Here is a 15,701-nt window from a genome sequence, read left to right on the forward strand (position 1 = left end):
GTTAGGAATGATGAATGGAAGGAATTGGTTGCTATGTTCTATAAATTTTCAATGCATATTTTCCTCTTTCAACAAATGGATACAAACAGCATGCATGTTCATGTAGACTTGTGATTCTGCGTCTTATCTTGCACCCTCTGAATTGGAGGCGAGCAACAGAAACCATTCTTGGGTGAGCCATAATAGACTGCAATGCACAACTACATTGAAAGGGGTAGACGTGCTCTTCCCATCTCAGCAGGTGAGGTGCCGATTGTATTCAAATCAAGCAGTTCACTGCTCTGACTTGACAGCTCTTCTAAATAAAGTAGAGCTGCATATTCTCTAATAGTTTACAGTGGATTTGATTGCATCCAATACCTGCAATTCAAAGGAAAAAAAGGAGCTCATTAGACAAGGCCTAAAATGCCATTTCAAACTGATGGAAGATCTGAAGTGCCAAACCTTATTCTTTGTAGGCAAGTAGAAGGGTTCGAAAACAAGAGGAAAAGGGGTGTCCAGGCCACATACTCGTGTAACAGGTGCTTCCAACTGCAAAACCCATCTAGTCAATCAAATACTTGGGTCACATATTATGATCTGGTAAAATTCTTTAGTGCCCCCTGTAGCATGATCAATGCACATCCGCACATTCGTGCAGTTCAACCAATGCAAAATAGTTAAGTTACAACATGCAACATCCGTGCAGCTAAACTTTACCCTTGCTCTATGAAAGAGGTCCAGAAAAGCTTATAGAGAATATGCCTAATACACTGTAAGGATAATAGTTTTGTGTCACTAGGACTGCTGGAATTTACAACAAAAGGGGATGAAATATCACCATATCAAAAACATCAAAAACCATAGTCATGTTTGAGTTCTTTACCTGTAGACTTCAACTTTCTCAAAGCTGTTATTTACTGAAAAAGCTATTTAAGAAACTGAAAGCTTGTTTATTTTCACAAGCTATCAAATATTCAAAAGGACATCAAGCACTACTACTCAAAATCACTTTTTGAAGCTTGGAAAACAGTAAAAACTTGGACCAAAAGAAAACAAGAACACCTGAAAACAGCTTTTGGGGTTAAAAATGCCAGAATCAGTACTGAAGGATACACCCAAATATACAAGTTACTTCCGCATTCCTAGGTCATACCTACCATGATGCCACTCATAGTATCTCCTTGGTTATCCTTTCTCATTTGTCCATTTAAACAAAATTCCTAAAACTGTCTTCTAAGTCCATAGAATTCTCATCAAAGCATGGAGACAAACACAAACATTTTTTTAGGCAAGCATGAAGTTCCTTACATATGTTAAAAACATCAGTAGCAGTTTTGACATGTCAGAAAAACCTTGACTGGCAAAGCAACAAATCCTGGAGAAGTAAAAACGAACCTGTAACGCTACAAATGCACTCCAGATGTGAACAGATCTTAGTTGACATTCCTAATTTAGTGTACTTTAGTCACTTAAATTAACACAAAATACCTTCCCCAGGAAATTATCAACACAAATTCTCATGATCTAGAGTTATTTGCAATCTGCTCCCCAAAGATGTTCCTGTCACTGGTTCTCGTAAACTTCTATCTTCAAGCACATCTAGAAGTATATATGTAACAAACTTTCCATTCCATTTCCTTCATGAGTAAACTAAAATCTTAAGAACCTGAAGTGTGGTTCAGAGTCCAATCTCACTTCATAAAGAAGCTTAGAGTGAAAAGGAAAACCAACACTTTTCTTGAAAATAAAAGAAATAGGTGTGAAGAAAGAGTTATAAAAATTAACAGCCTACCCTCAAGAAGCAGCGTTCAACAATAGAGGCAGAAATTTCAGCACCAAATCCACCTGTAATTGGGGCTTCATGGCTTATCTAGATATAAGAAAACCACGCATAGTTTGTCAAGGATACCATAACCAGTATTGGAGAGTGCATGTTGAAGGTAATGATTATGCTTACCAGAAGCCTCCCAGTCTTCCTAACAGAGGCTACTACAGTGTCCTTATCCCATGGTATCAGCGTCTTTAAGTCTATTAGTTCACAAGAAATGCCATCCTAAAACACCAGATGGCATACAGATTAGGTCAATAAAAAGTGAATCTAGGGGAGAACGTTAGTGCTAAAAAATGACTCAAAACAAGAGAGAACTGCACATGTTGACCAATGAACTAAGAGGGCCATGGAAGGGGCAACAGAGATACGATAGACAGTACGTCGCCACCCTACCAACTTGAAAGCTGAAAAGTTGTCAATAATAAGTGCTTAGTACACCTTGTCACGATTTCTTGAAGCCAAATAGAAACTATTAGAAGAATTAACCTTTTCAGCATCAACGCAGGCCTGTTCCATAATTGCTAGCTGTGCTCCCCAACCAACAAGCGTTATATCAGCTCCTTCTCGAATCACCTGAATTTTAAGCATGTGATTCTTTGGATTAAGTTCTGAGATAAAAAAAAACTGTACATAAATGGCATTAACATACCTCAGCTTGTGACAGAGGCAACATGTAATCATTTTCTGGAACCTCTTCCACAGCTAAACGGTAAAGCCACTAAAATATGATAAGAGAAACAGTAAGTACTGAAACCCATATTGATTTTTTATGCTAATGACTGTAAAGGAAATCAAATACGGGCATATACCACATACCTTTGGTTCGAAAAAAACAACTGGATTTGGGTCTCGTATGCAGGATAACAACAACCCTTTTGCTTGCTGTGGACTCCGTGGAACTACCACCTAGAGCGGTGTGTACATAGAAATTGATAAGTATGGTACAATCAGTTAGGGGAAAAAAAAAAACTCATCCAGTTTAGTGGACAAAAATTTTCGAAACAAAGAGGAACCATAAAGTATACACCTCCCCTCCATTATTTCCCCTTCAAGACCAAACATAAATCACATGCTTGAAACTTTTCATGAAATGAAGCACTAGACCTGTGTAATATGTTGTATATGGAAGTTAATATGATTGCTCAGTGATGCAAAGAACTGTACTAATGAAATGATCCTAGTGAAATATATCTACATCGCATGAAATTTACTCACTTCAGATGGTAAATGATACTGTCAACAGGTATCTTGGAAGGAAAACATCTAGTCACTATATTATGAGTGACCAACTAGTATTTATAGGAGTACAACCCTAACAAACTATTTACAAAAATACCCTTACTAATTTATTATCTACAATAATACTTATATTCTCTTAACAGATACATTTACTCATTGCAATCAATTAACGAATTCTCATGCAAGTTGACCTTTCACGAAGTGAACATATATATAATGAGTTATATGTTCATTATGTCTATGAAGTTACAAAATTTAACAAAACCAACATGTATTCTATTCATTATACTTCTTAAAAGAATATCAATATCATTGTTTCCGGTGAACCACCATTTCTTCACATCTTATTTATTTAAAGTTTGTTAAAATGATGAACAACATGGTAACATAAAAAACCTCACTGCAACCTGTGATGATTTCCCTATACTACCTTTATTGACCTATAAGTTTACATTATCAAATGTTGCCGATAAGTTTAAGCTGGGAGGCACAAGAAACGATATAAATTGTGTCTCCCAACTCAAAACAAAATTATGTATGGATTAAGGATAAAGCTGAGACAACTTAAGAACTAGAGAGCAAAGAATCAGTCAAAATAATTCTTCTTTTCAGGTTTTGAAGTACATAAAGTTGTTATTATATTGTCTCAGGAAAGATGTACATGTCAACAAATCTGACAATTCTGAAAACATTGTCATCACAGATGTCACCAATAGTGATGATACATCACAAGGATTTCTCCCTCCAATTAACTTTTTCTTTCTCACTTCAGTTGTGTCTTAGTTATTTATTTATTGATCTTCAGAATAATCATTTGAAACCAATAATATTTTAGTCCCACATACTGAACAAGATATTAGGAATCCAAACTGATTAGAAGAAAAAGCAGCAAATGTATACAGTCTTGCATTTATTCTGATGCTGTTTACATCAACCAAGGATGCATGAAAAGAGGCTGAAAACACCAATGCAATGCCAACCAAAGGTTTACCTTTATACCAGGGACGTGACAGAAAAAAGCTTCAGGAGATTGTGAGTGGTAATGCCCACCATGACCTACAGCTCCATAAGGTGCTCTTATAGTCAAGCCTGGAAAGGAAAAGAAAAATGTGATGAACCTTGTACACCTTGAATAACTAGGAAGAGAAATTGTAAATTACCTCCACAGTTGAACTGGTTACCACTTCGATATCTGAACTTAGCAGCCTCATTCACAATCTGCGAAGCAAAATACCAATTCCCAGTTACTTATTTGTAAGGATATACTAGTGTTGACTCTAGGGAGGATGCAGACCTGATCAAAAGCAGGGAAAATATAATCTGCAAATTGAATTTCTGCAATGGCCCGATTTCCCTGGAATTCAAAATGGCAATGCAAGGCAAAGAGAAGAAGCCAAAAAAAACAAAAAAAAAAAAGAGAGGATGTTAATGCTCTATAGAATTCGTGTTCAATATTACATCCAAAAAGCTTGAAACTTTGAACTTACCATTGCTGCTAGACCGATACCAAATCCAACAATTCCCTGTTAGTAAAATTTGTGTATAACCAAAGTCAGCCAGCCAACATAAACAAGAGAACGTGTATTTGAAAATATAATAGTTATCTGAAATCCTAGTGCTACAACCATTTTTCCTTTGCTTTTCTTCTGTTCTCCAGTAGCAGATCCCAAAAAAGGGACATTGACAGAAGTGTAGGTGGTGCTGGGTTACCTGTTCACAGAGAGGGGTGTTGAAAACCCTGTTTTTGCCAAATTGATCAGCTAAACCGGTGGTGCAACGAAAGACACCACCAAAGCTGACATCTTCCCCAAATACATAAGCACTGAAACAGATCGTAAGAGTTTTAATGACTGCACCTCATCCAAGTACAATATAGATAGACAGGCCGACAGGGAAAGAATAAAAGAATCACATCAAGCATCAATCTCAATCTCATACATCTAGTGCTGCCACACAAGTCGAAATGCATGTTATATATCAAATGCTAGTATCAAGATAGCCACCCGTTAGTAGTATATGAATCAACAAAAGACCGCTTCATCGTTCTACAACTTTTCCGCTTACATCCTAGTGGTACTTCATATTATCTTTCTTTTAAAAAAAAATTGTAAATTTTATCCCACCAGTCTAAAAATGCTAGTAAGCTGAGCTGAAAATGGGTCAAACCAACCCTTTTTGATCTTTTTTTTCCCACCCACAAAAAAAGAAGTTAAGTATGCAAAATTTGAGAGAAGAGGGAGTCCCCCAATGAATGAACGAATTGTTGTGGGTCTTACCGAGGATCAGTTTCTAAGGCAATGCGGAGGGCTTGATTGATTGCAGTGAAGAGGTTGATATTAGACGACTTCTTGTTGTCGTTCCCTTGGCTGTGCTGCTGCTGCGGGCTCCTCTTTTCCTCAGTGGTGGCTGTGGTGGTTGAGAATCCCCTTTCCCTTCCCCCGCCACTGCCCCTTCTCCCTATTTTAGTGGCAGTGCAAACACAGCAGCCTTCAGTACGGTTCTTCTTCTGCTTGCAAAAAATCAAACAAAACCTTCCAATTTTCCTCAGGGAACCATCTGCCATTCCTTCTATTATGGGAGCTTGTAATTAAAAAGTAAAGGGTCTCCCTTTTTTGTTACTCCTAGCTCAACTGTGAATGAAGCTGGGGAATTGGGATCATTCATGCACGGATTTTTGGATTGTAGGTTGGGTTTGGGTGATTCATTCAACGGGATCGGATTAGCAGACGTGGATTGCTTTGCTGCTCACTTTCGTCTCCAATCACTTTCCAGACTGACCGCAGCAATTTCCTAGTACTAAGTAATTTGTTTTGGATAAGAGGATCGGTGCTGTAGTGGGGACACCTGGGGGAGGGAGATAAGGAAGAGTTGATCCTGCTGAAATGAAAACTGCGTCAGTTCTTGTCACCCCAAAAAATAAAAAGAGGATGTTGAACCTTAAAGGAAAATTGCAGATCAAGACCCACCCAATTATCTTTGGACGTAAAAATGCATACATTTCATAAAAAAGTTGTCATGGAATTAGTGAATATTACTACCGGAATAGGGTTGGATTTTAGGCTATGAAACCGTCATTTGCACGTCAAGTTGATTGGCAAGTTTTACCATGATTTGCACGTCAAGTTCTTTGATCACTTTGTCCATTTTATAACCTCTCTCTAAACAAATAAGAGTTGTTAGGTTGGTAACATGGTTCAAAGTCTCGGCCGAGACCGAGACGACTCGACCAAATCATTGCTGGAACGGATCCCTCTGATACGATACCGAGACAAGATGATTCCGAAATACTTGACTCGCCGAGAACTCGGACAAGAAGTCGCTGATACGGATGGTTTCGGTCAAGTCGACTTGAATTATCCCGAATCCACTTGCAAATTTATATTTTATAGATTTTCTTTTGCTAATTTTTTTATTATTTTTGTTAAGCATATTTTTGAATATTATTCACAATTTTAGAATATTAAATGTTTCAAAATTTACGTTTTGTCGAAATCGTGATCAATATGCTAAGACCGATGTGGATCGGTCCGGGCCAAACCGCAGACTTTGAACCATGGTTGTAACCTACTGCTGGAGTACTTCTTTCATTAATTAAGCAGCACGTCATTCTGTTCTTTTATCCCAACAAGGTACATGATATCGGAAATCCAGAGCATGTCTTTATGGAATTCAACAACAACAACAACATTAATGTGGTTGGATATACAACAACAACAACAACAGCAACAACAAATAATGAATGTGAAAGGAGTCTAAATGTTGGCAATAGCTTGAAATCCATGGCCTCCAACAGCAGCAGTGTTAACAAGGACAACCAGCGGGCTCCTAACGTGATGAAATCCGTCGGACCAAACAATCTCCCCGAAATCATATCTGCCTTGGGATATCTTGTTGGGTATGAGGGTGACATAAAATGTACGTTCTTGCTTAAAAGGTGAGAAAATCAAGAGCTTAGGCCACACCACCACATCCACCCCCTGAGGATTCACAACCCTCACAAAGTAAACTGCTATCTTCCCCCAACCACCCACGTTACGGACTTTCCTTGTAATCGTGGTGGTCCTCTGTAGATTCAGAACTGTGATGGATGGGTAGTTTAGGTTGGCATTGCTTGTTCTACCTCTACCTCTGCCTCCTCCTGTTGTTGAACTGGAACTGGGGAAGCAGAATGTCTTTGTACGATTCATGTCATGAAGAACCAAGCTCCTGATCTGATCCTCGGTGTAGCCAATGTTACAAAGAAAGACGAGGTAGTCTTCTGGCTTCATTTCGTAAACCAGTCCCGGATCCATTGCTCTGAGTGGATTTATGTGGCCAGCACCAATGTCGAAAGGATCAGATGCTTTGATTGATCCAACGGCAAGAATTTGATCATTTGATGTGTCAGTGGTGTATGCTACGAGTGCAATGCATTATCAAGAGTTACTGATCCATATAAACAAGAAAAATAACACCACAAAATATGATTCAACTGAATAAGCAAAAATTTAGTTATTTATCCTGTAGCATCATAGCATGTTATTAAGTGATAAGTGTAAATACCAGTAGTCATGAGAGCAGATCGAATTGCAGCAGGAGACCAGTCAGGATGAGCAGATTTAAGAAGAGCAACAACACCTGACACGTGAGGACATGACATAGAAGTCCCAGATTGGAAATTCCAATCAACGGAACGCCGGTCATCTAGAGTCGGAGTTGGAGGAGACATTGGAGGCCATGCTGCCAATATGTTGATTCCCGGAGCGCTTATGTCTGGCTGTTTTATTGGCCGATACATGAATTGTAACAATTACACGCTCATGATCAGAGTAGTACGTATATTATATACAGTTGGGTGGATTTGGAGGTTGCTAGTACCTTAAGAAAATCAGGGGAGATAGAACTTGGCCCTCTAGAAGAGAAGTCCGCGACTATGGGTGCTGGAGCCCTTTTCAGAACCGTTTTACTGGGAAATATCTGTATTGTGGGAGGACGACTACTTCGCATGCATGTCGATGGAAAACACCATACGCAGTCAGGTCCAGAAATTAATCTTAATACCATGGTATGTATAGATGCTTCGTAATTACCAAATATTAGTGCTCAAGAAAGATATAGATAATGTACTAGTAGTAGTAGTAAATCATTAGTATAAGATGGAGATAATTAACAGGAGCTCACTCTATAGACCGAGACAGATATTGAGCCATTTTGGTGCCTTGAATGATGTCAAGGAGCAGCAGAGGGAGAATGGTAATATCAGGGAACGGCCTACTCAAAGGCTCCACAAAGATGAGCCCTGCTGCACTTCTGTTTCTTGCTGCTGCCTCCGCCTCATCCCTCCTTACTGATCCCATGCTCGAGAAGCATAGGATTATCTTTCCATCTGCTTTTGCTGTTACATTTTTAACGCTCTCTGTTCTGCAAACCCTGTCATTGAAACCAACCATAATAATAATGCCAATAAATTCACCATGCTGGAAGAATACAACTAGACAATGAGGGCAACGTGAGAAAATTGTGTTTGAGGTTCCTGCAGAAAGCAAAAAAAAAAAAAAAAAACTAGCAAGCTGGTAAGCTCCAAGTTTTAGGCTTTTGCAGGAGGGAGGGATGGATATATCGTATGTGTTACCCTACCCACTGGAAAAATAATTGCTGGCGTTGGACAGTATTGCTGTTATTGGATGGGCCACGAAGCCTTCACCCTGCACATACATACATATATTAATAAAAATTAGGCTCATAAATTAAATGATGATGGAATAAATAGGCAACCTCCTCCTCCTCAACACGGATATGGCATAAGGGTCTCTGTCTTTCCAATGTAGAATTGTGTTATTTTTACAAGATTTTGCATAGTATATTCGTATAATTTTTAACATTAAAAAAGATTTTGCATAATATATTCGTATAATTTGTTTAAAAAAAAAAGGATTACATTAACAAGTCCGAACTGAAATAACTCGGTTGGGCAGGGCAGTAGGACAATGAGAGCCAACATTAAACACTTGCAACTGGCCAATGCAAGTTGGTTCAATTAGTAAGAACCAATCACTTTTTCTTATAAAAGATCGTGTGTATTTGAATATCATTGTCTTTTTTTTTTGACAGGCAATAATAATCTACTTTACACCTACACCTATTCTTATTCCTTACTCTAATCTATTCTAAGAGGGCTCAATTAGACCAATAGAAGCGTCGATGAGAATTGAATCATCATCGGATCAGACAGGTACATTACACATCTATCTGAATTTTTTAGAAAACCATATAATATGGCAATTGATGGAAGACAAGATCTGAACCCTTGCTTCTCACCCCACCAAGTCTTTGGTCACCAGCCTTTGATATCATTGTCAAAGTGTGAAAATCGCGATCTATAATGGTGTCGATCTGTAAGAATTTTTGAAATCAATCTATAATCCGTGGTGGTGGTGATAGGAGCCAACTCAACTCGCTCAAACTTTTTCTTACACAAAAAAGAAAAAATTTGTAGTTTCACTGCTACTAAAAATTAGTGAAAGAAAAAAAGAAAGAAAGAAAAGGTCTGTTACACTTGGAGGAGCCCCGAATCTATCCTTTTTATATCACTATCCATCACTACCCTAAGATTCTAGAGTCTGGACAGACATTCATTTAAGTTCCCACTACGGGGTTGTAATAGCAGTATGATAGAATCTTGGTTGTAACTGTTCTTCTGAACAGTGAGACCACTAGATCCTCATCGTCCTGGGCTAAGTACGTTTGTCTACAAAATGGGATTTTTTTTTTTGTGAAAAGAATATGGAGGAGGAAACTGGAAAGCTCTGAGCAGTAAAGTTAGAAATCGTTTGTCAGGAGAACGAATAAATTACCAGAAAAGAAAGAGCGCAGTCCAAAACAATCCGAGTTGGAAAACTTCGATCAATAGTTGAAGCAGCTACGGAGATGGACCAGGGGAACACGTTCTCTACCAGAGACGGGTCCGGACCGCTGTTGCCCGCCGAGAACACCACGCTCACTCCCATTTGCATGGCGTGGAAGGATCCGATTGAAGCCGCCGTTGCGAAGAAGGCTCTCAGGGGTGGCCTTAGCCCGAACGATCCCGATATCACGTTCACCCCATCGCGCAATGCCTGGTCGAAGGCCGCCATAATATCCGCTTCTGTGCACCTCCCCTCCAAATTCACGTTCCAGCAGACTTTGTAGACTGCCAGCCGCGCCCTGGGGGCGCCACCCCTCGCCGTTCCCTGTCCAAAACCACCCAAGAAGCTGGCGTTTTTCACCACCGACCCCACTGCGGTGGAAGCTACGTGGGTGCCGTGGCCAACCGCGTCCAGAGGGGATTCGTATTCCAGGTTGCGGGTCTTGTTCAATTTCCCATAACGGCGCTCGAATCCTCCGAGGTAGTAGGTTGCCCCAATGAGCTTGCGGTTACAAGCTGTGGCCGGGTCGAAGTGCTCGCCGGATACACATTGACCTTTCCACGATGCAGGAACAGGGCCCATCCCAGGTTCTTCCCGGAAACTATGTGACTCTGCCCATATACCTGCATGCCGCAGCCGCAGCCGCCGCCGCATTGGCAATTATAAATCATGAACCATGCATGAATGGATTTTTAATGCCCAGTTAGTGCATGGTTGTATCCTGTTTGGATAAACTAGAGTAGGACCACTAATTCTACCAAAATCCACTACTTCACCATACTCCTGTACTCGTTTAATGTTGCTATTCTTTTCTACATGAACATTTTGTTGCAAAAGTTGAAGAATTTGACAGACTGATGTTCCACATCAATCAACCAATACATTTGGGTTTATACTATCCTTGACTGTTTTCGATCCTAATAATTGATTAGTAAAACCGGCCCCTCAAAAGGAGACTGACAAATTTTCTTTTCGTTAATGAATTTGCTAAGTCTCCTCCAGTGTCAATTAATAACTAACTGTAATTGTGTTGCATATTTTCCAATTACATTTATAGGCCTGTTTTCCTTTTACATGCGTCAATCTTCTTTACCTGGTTCCACCCACCTGAAACATTATTGCATTATGTTCGCATACTCAGAATTAAGTAGGTCTGAAATGAATATCCTGAGAATCTCTCTGATTTAAGTGGGTCGTGTAATCAAATTTAAGGACCACCTGTATCAAAAACTCCAACGATTACGTCACCACCATAGGCTTGCTGCCACATTGGAGTTGCCTTTTCAGTACTGTAGTCCATGCTAAGACCAAGAAAATCCCAGCTCCTGGTCGTATGCAAATGTACTGTCTTGCTTTTGAAAATTGATATCACTCCCTTTGTATCTGCAATGATTTCTTTGGAATTAGTTACTAATGTATTGAACCTCCCTAAGGCTTTTACAGCCACGATCCTCACTGAAGCAGCCACTTAGCTGCAAGCTACTTACTTGATAAGACCTGTGCTTGTGTTGAATTTAGTGTTGCTGAAAAACCTGAGAATCCATGCTTGTAGCTATACAGCATGGCTTGCTTCGCGTCTTTTTTGCTGTGCATGGTAAAATTTATAAAGCAAACATAGATGGGTGAAAAACTACGATCTACAACTAGAAGAACAATGTATTAATTCTCCCAGGAGAAATATTGCTGATGATATATATACTCATTTACCTTGTAAACACAGTGCTAAGAAGTTGGAGATGATGTTTTGAAGTGAGATCAGGAGCTTTATTCTGATTGTGCCCTAAATAGACTATGTAAACCTGTGACAACAAGAAGGAAAAATAAGGATGAGACTGATCATTGCAGGAAGAGGCTTGGAAAAAGTTAAAAACTTTTTATAATGAATGTTACATGAGAAGTAGACACTGAAGAAATTAAATAGAGTGAAAGTAAGAGGGATAGGCCCCAAGAGTGCTGAAAAGCATGAGACATTGTTCCTAGTGGAGAATCACATTTGAGGTTGGGAATAAATAGGGTAGAAAAGGTTCATCTCTATGAGACTATGACTCGTATACATGGTTGCTAAAGGAAAGATTGTTATGTCAGTGCGTGCCTTTGAAGGATTTTCAAGGCTGCAGGAATACTGATGCACCTCTATTGTAGTATTATGATATTTTTTTTTCTTAAGATATATAGTTAAAAAGATGGAAATGTCCTTTCCCTCCTTTTGGTTCTCTCTCTTCTTGCATCTATAGACATGGTATTATAGAGCCTAGCCTCACCGTATTTCAGAAAAGAGCACAATTTCATAGAGCTCCACTATGGACAATATGAATACCGTAAAAGGAAGTACCATGTGAGCCTCATCATTCTTTACTGTAAAAAAATTTTTCGGTATTGTTTTGCTTATAAACTTGATAACTTGGCTAACTTTGGTCCATTATTAAGTACATAGATGGACTACATGGTTTTGGAAGATCTTAATCATCAGGTCAATAGAATGCTTTCTGATGCTAGGTTTTTTTCATGCATAGATATGGACTCTTTTTTCAATATCTGTCACACAATTTGTTCAGGCGGGGTGCAAGACATTAGAAATCACATACGATTAAGAATACTGACTGTGAGGTGACATAATTCAGTTACTGCTACCTAATTTGTTTGTTAGCTAATTTCCATAGTAAATGTTACTCAACAATGGATTGGAAATAACATGTAAATGACTGTGTCAAGGAAAAAAGGACTTAGTAATGCTTTATTTTCTTTTGCAACCACCATGCATATACATGCGGTATCTACCTGGTTGAGGCCATGGGGATGTTAAGTAGTCTATTACCTACCTTCCAATACATTCTACTGGGGAATGCTAGACAAAGAAACAACTTCTAGGCATACACCAATTACACAGAGTTCTATGTTAGCCTGCATAAACACATCTATCAATCAAGTGATGAATGCCTGAAAACCTATAGCTGTCCAAGCTATACAAGCTTTCGGTGTCAATAAGCAATCAAAAGAATCTCATTTGATGAATAACTTATTCCTTTCACTTAATATTTATACATTCGTAGAGCTACCCCTAGACGTCTTGTGAATTTAGCATTGATCTTTGAAGATACTTCTAAACTACAAGTATCAGGGAAGGTCTCAACCTTCGTAGGCATAGGTAACTCATGTAGTACCTATTGCAACTACACCACATATACAGGAATTGATGCGACAATTCTTTTAATTCATACTAGGTTAATCATTGCCTAGCTAGTATGATCTTTCTTCTATACGTTACGTAAATTGAGCTCAATTCTGTTGTGTAATTGCAGAATTATCATAAGGACATTAGCCTTTCGAATCACGTAAAATTCTACCTTCCAAACAAACTTCCCATCATTAAACCTTGCAAATGAACTTTTGATACAAGCTTAGTAAGGTATTTGATTCCTTTCATCTCAATATGATTGCATATTTGTGCTTCATGACTTCAATTTCACTGAAATTTAATTGTACTGAAGCAGTAAGTTTGCTTGGATCAGTGGTGATTTCAAGTGCATCATCTAGGGTTTCTGGTAGTAATCAGCATATCATTCATGGTTGGGATGGACAATGAAATTTAATTCATACTTCAGGATGGTATATTACACTGTAGATGCAGAACTAATTGAATATATTGAGTTCCAAATATGCATGTATGGCCAATCTGGATAGTTAGCAGAAAGAAAGACAAATCTCTACAAGTGTTGGACCAAAGCATGAAGCTCCTTGGAAATTTGGAACTCTTGCCAATTTGCTAATGATACAAAACAGTAGCTTTGCATGCATTTGTACGAGTAGTATCCCACTATCTGAATATATGGAAAAAACTGCCTCATGCGAGAATCCAATGTTTGGTTACTGGCATAGCCATTCTTGAATTTCGAATGATATTCCACTGTGTTCGTTCTTTTATTTTCATTTCTCAATGTTGTATTTGTTGCTTGCTGTGTTCAACAGAGCTAACAGTTACCGGTTAAAAGCTAAAATTTTTTGCTTATATTTGTTCCTCTCGTCTTTTTCCAGATATTCAAACTGTTGGTAAGGAAAAACATCGCTCTAGACAATCAACTAATCACAAGAGTTACTGAAGGCCTTCTTTATAAAGAAGTAAATGTTGCCAGCAGCTGTGATACAACTTGAGTTATCAGACCTAGTTAAAGGACAGGAAATACACTTGAGTGATGAAATGTAGGTACATTCAGCATGAACGGAATGAGAGATGCCAAAACATCATCCTTCTCATGGGCATCTAATTAGCGACTTTATCTTGCATTTCTAAGTCTTCTTGGTCACCTACGAGTACTTTGGAGCAAAATCTGTAAGCACTTCATCTGTTTTGCATTCAGTCCTAACGTATTGGTTAAGCTGCCATGTCATACATGGTATGAAAATGGCCAACTTTGTGTAGTATGAACTGTTAATATAGGTTGACCGTTTTGGCGAGAAATTTGCTGTTTATGATGGATTATCCACATTCGCAAGGTAGTTGTTGAGGAGACATATGCCTATTTGCTGACAACACAAGTCGTTGCACTAGTTTACACCAAGATTGGAATTTGTCAGTGAAACTTTGAGTATGGCAAAAACTATTGCCTCAAGATAAAACTAGAGAATTTCAGTGTCTTTACTTACGTTTTGTATTTGGCATATGATAAATTGTAAGTTGGGAATTAGGCTGTCTGTGGGTCTTTCCAGGGCTAGAATGTAAAACAAGAGGGGACCTTACCTGCATCAGCAAAGCCCCACCACACACACATCTTGCACCATGGATTTCTCGAATTGAATCTTAACCTGGGATACTTCCTAGAGCCTGTCGGAAGAAAGAGAATTAGAAGCTTATCAGTCATCAAGTGGGACACTGAGCTCAGGTTTCCACTGTGCACACTCTCTATTTGTAGCCATCTTTGGGATAAGCCACAACTTTATTCCAATCAAACTGGACCTAGAAAAGGAGGGGGCTGCTAAATAGGCCCCCAGGGCTGCCTATGCAAAGCAACATGATTTATGCAGTTGCACTAAAAAACGATTTCCATTTGAAGTTAAAGGTTGAAGAAGTAGAAAGTCTTTGTGCCATACGTGTTGTGATTTGGCATTCTCTATATACATTAGCAAGTTTTTCAGCTAAGACCTAAGAATGAATGATGTTAATAATATAAAACGAACTTTGTTGCACGTTTTTTGTGATTAAGAAGTCGGCCAACTTAAAAGGAGCATACACTATGTTTTGTATGCCACTTCCTCTTACTTATCAACGCAGACCGCCTGAAATTCTACTCAATGCTGCTCTTCCCTGTTCACACAAATGATGAACTTTGATTTCTTGTAGCCAATTATATCCGAAGAAGCTCCAAGTTGCATTTATCTTCAAGACGTGGTTAATTACCGCGGACCCTGTTCACTCAGTTGCCAGTCCTGAGGATGATTGTTTAATGAGTCATGTCAGTGATGAGTGACAATGTGAACGTATTACTCCTTGACTGGGATTCATCAGGGAAGTGGGTGGACATATTCAATTGAAAATCAAGTATCAAAGAGATAATGGACCATTAATTTTTGGCAACCAATCAATCCAGTGCACACACAATACTTGTTACTGCAGGAAATGGTATATATTATCAAGGAGATAATGGACCATTAATCAATCAAAGTATCAATCTTTGTCCCTCCAGGTTCAGGGTAAACATCACACCAGACGCTAGTCAACGCTACACATGGTCATATTAAATATTTAAACATGCTAGTGAAATTTAATAGTT

General features: G+C 38.8%; 2 protein-coding genes across 3 annotated transcripts; both read right to left on the reverse strand.

The window, feature by feature from the left end:
• Positions 1-15: 15 nt before the first annotated feature.
• LOC113732076 (2-oxoisovalerate dehydrogenase subunit beta 1, mitochondrial-like) lies at positions 16-5,987 on the reverse strand. 2 transcript variants are annotated; one of them, XM_072077643.1, is made up of 13 exons: positions 5,329-5,987; positions 4,763-4,874; positions 4,540-4,575; positions 4,347-4,406; positions 4,213-4,270; positions 4,044-4,141; positions 2,630-2,719; positions 2,463-2,531; positions 2,300-2,386; positions 1,940-2,035; positions 1,775-1,852; positions 445-544; positions 16-360 (listed from the first exon to the last, which is right to left on the reverse strand). In XM_072077643.1, the coding sequence occupies exons 1-12, from the start codon at positions 5,613-5,615 to the stop codon at positions 446-448; spliced, it is 1,170 nt and encodes a 389-aa protein (XP_071933744.1). In that variant the 5' UTR covers positions 5,616-5,987; the 3' UTR covers positions 16-360; position 445. The 2 variants fall into 2 exon arrangements, with proteins under 2 accessions (XP_071933744.1, XP_071933472.1); XM_072077371.1 differs by having other exon boundaries at positions 445-531; positions 5,329-5,983.
• A 619-nt stretch (positions 5,988-6,606) lies between these two features.
• On the reverse strand, positions 6,607-14,995 carry LOC113732143 (subtilisin-like protease SBT3.18). The gene is made up of 10 exons (XM_072078601.1): positions 14,672-14,995; positions 11,644-11,735; positions 11,424-11,521; positions 11,155-11,319; positions 9,886-10,559; positions 8,669-8,736; positions 8,213-8,461; positions 7,910-8,027; positions 7,595-7,808; positions 6,607-7,448 (listed from the first exon to the last, which is right to left on the reverse strand). Exons 1-10 carry the CDS (start codon positions 14,675-14,677, stop codon positions 6,805-6,807), a joined length of 2,328 nt encoding a protein of 775 aa, XP_071934702.1. The 5' UTR covers positions 14,678-14,995; the 3' UTR covers positions 6,607-6,804.
• Between the last annotated feature and the right edge of the window lie 706 nt (positions 14,996-15,701).

Source organism: Coffea arabica, chromosome 1c (assembly GCF_036785885.1).
Source record: "Coffea arabica cultivar ET-39 chromosome 1c, Coffea Arabica ET-39 HiFi, whole genome shotgun sequence".
In the NCBI taxonomy this organism is placed as follows: domain Eukaryota; kingdom Viridiplantae; phylum Streptophyta; class Magnoliopsida; order Gentianales; family Rubiaceae; genus Coffea; species Coffea arabica.

Bases quoted from the DNA above. Each gene is read 5' to 3' on its own strand.
- LOC113732076 (XM_072077371.1), bottom strand. From the start codon at position 5,615: ATGGCAGATGGTTCCCTGAGGAAAATTGGAAGGTTTTGTTTGATTTTT. The intron at 2,720-4,043 runs GTAAACCTTTGG...ACACCGCTCTAG, and splicing joins GTCACGTCCCTGGTATAAAG to GTGGTAGTTCCACGGAGTCC. The intron at 2,387-2,462 runs GTATGTTAATGC...CTTAAAATTCAG, and splicing joins TGCCTCTGTCACAAGCTGAG to GTGATTCGAGAAGGAGCTGA.
- LOC113732143 (XM_072078601.1), bottom strand. The intron at 11,522-11,643 runs GTAAATGAGTAT...TACCATGCACAG, and splicing joins CTTAGCACTGTGTTTACAAG to CAAAAAAGACGCGAAGCAAG. The intron at 8,462-8,668 runs GTAGGGTAACAC...TTTCAATGACAG, and splicing joins AGCAATTATTTTTCCAGTGG to GGTTTGCAGAACAGAGAGCG.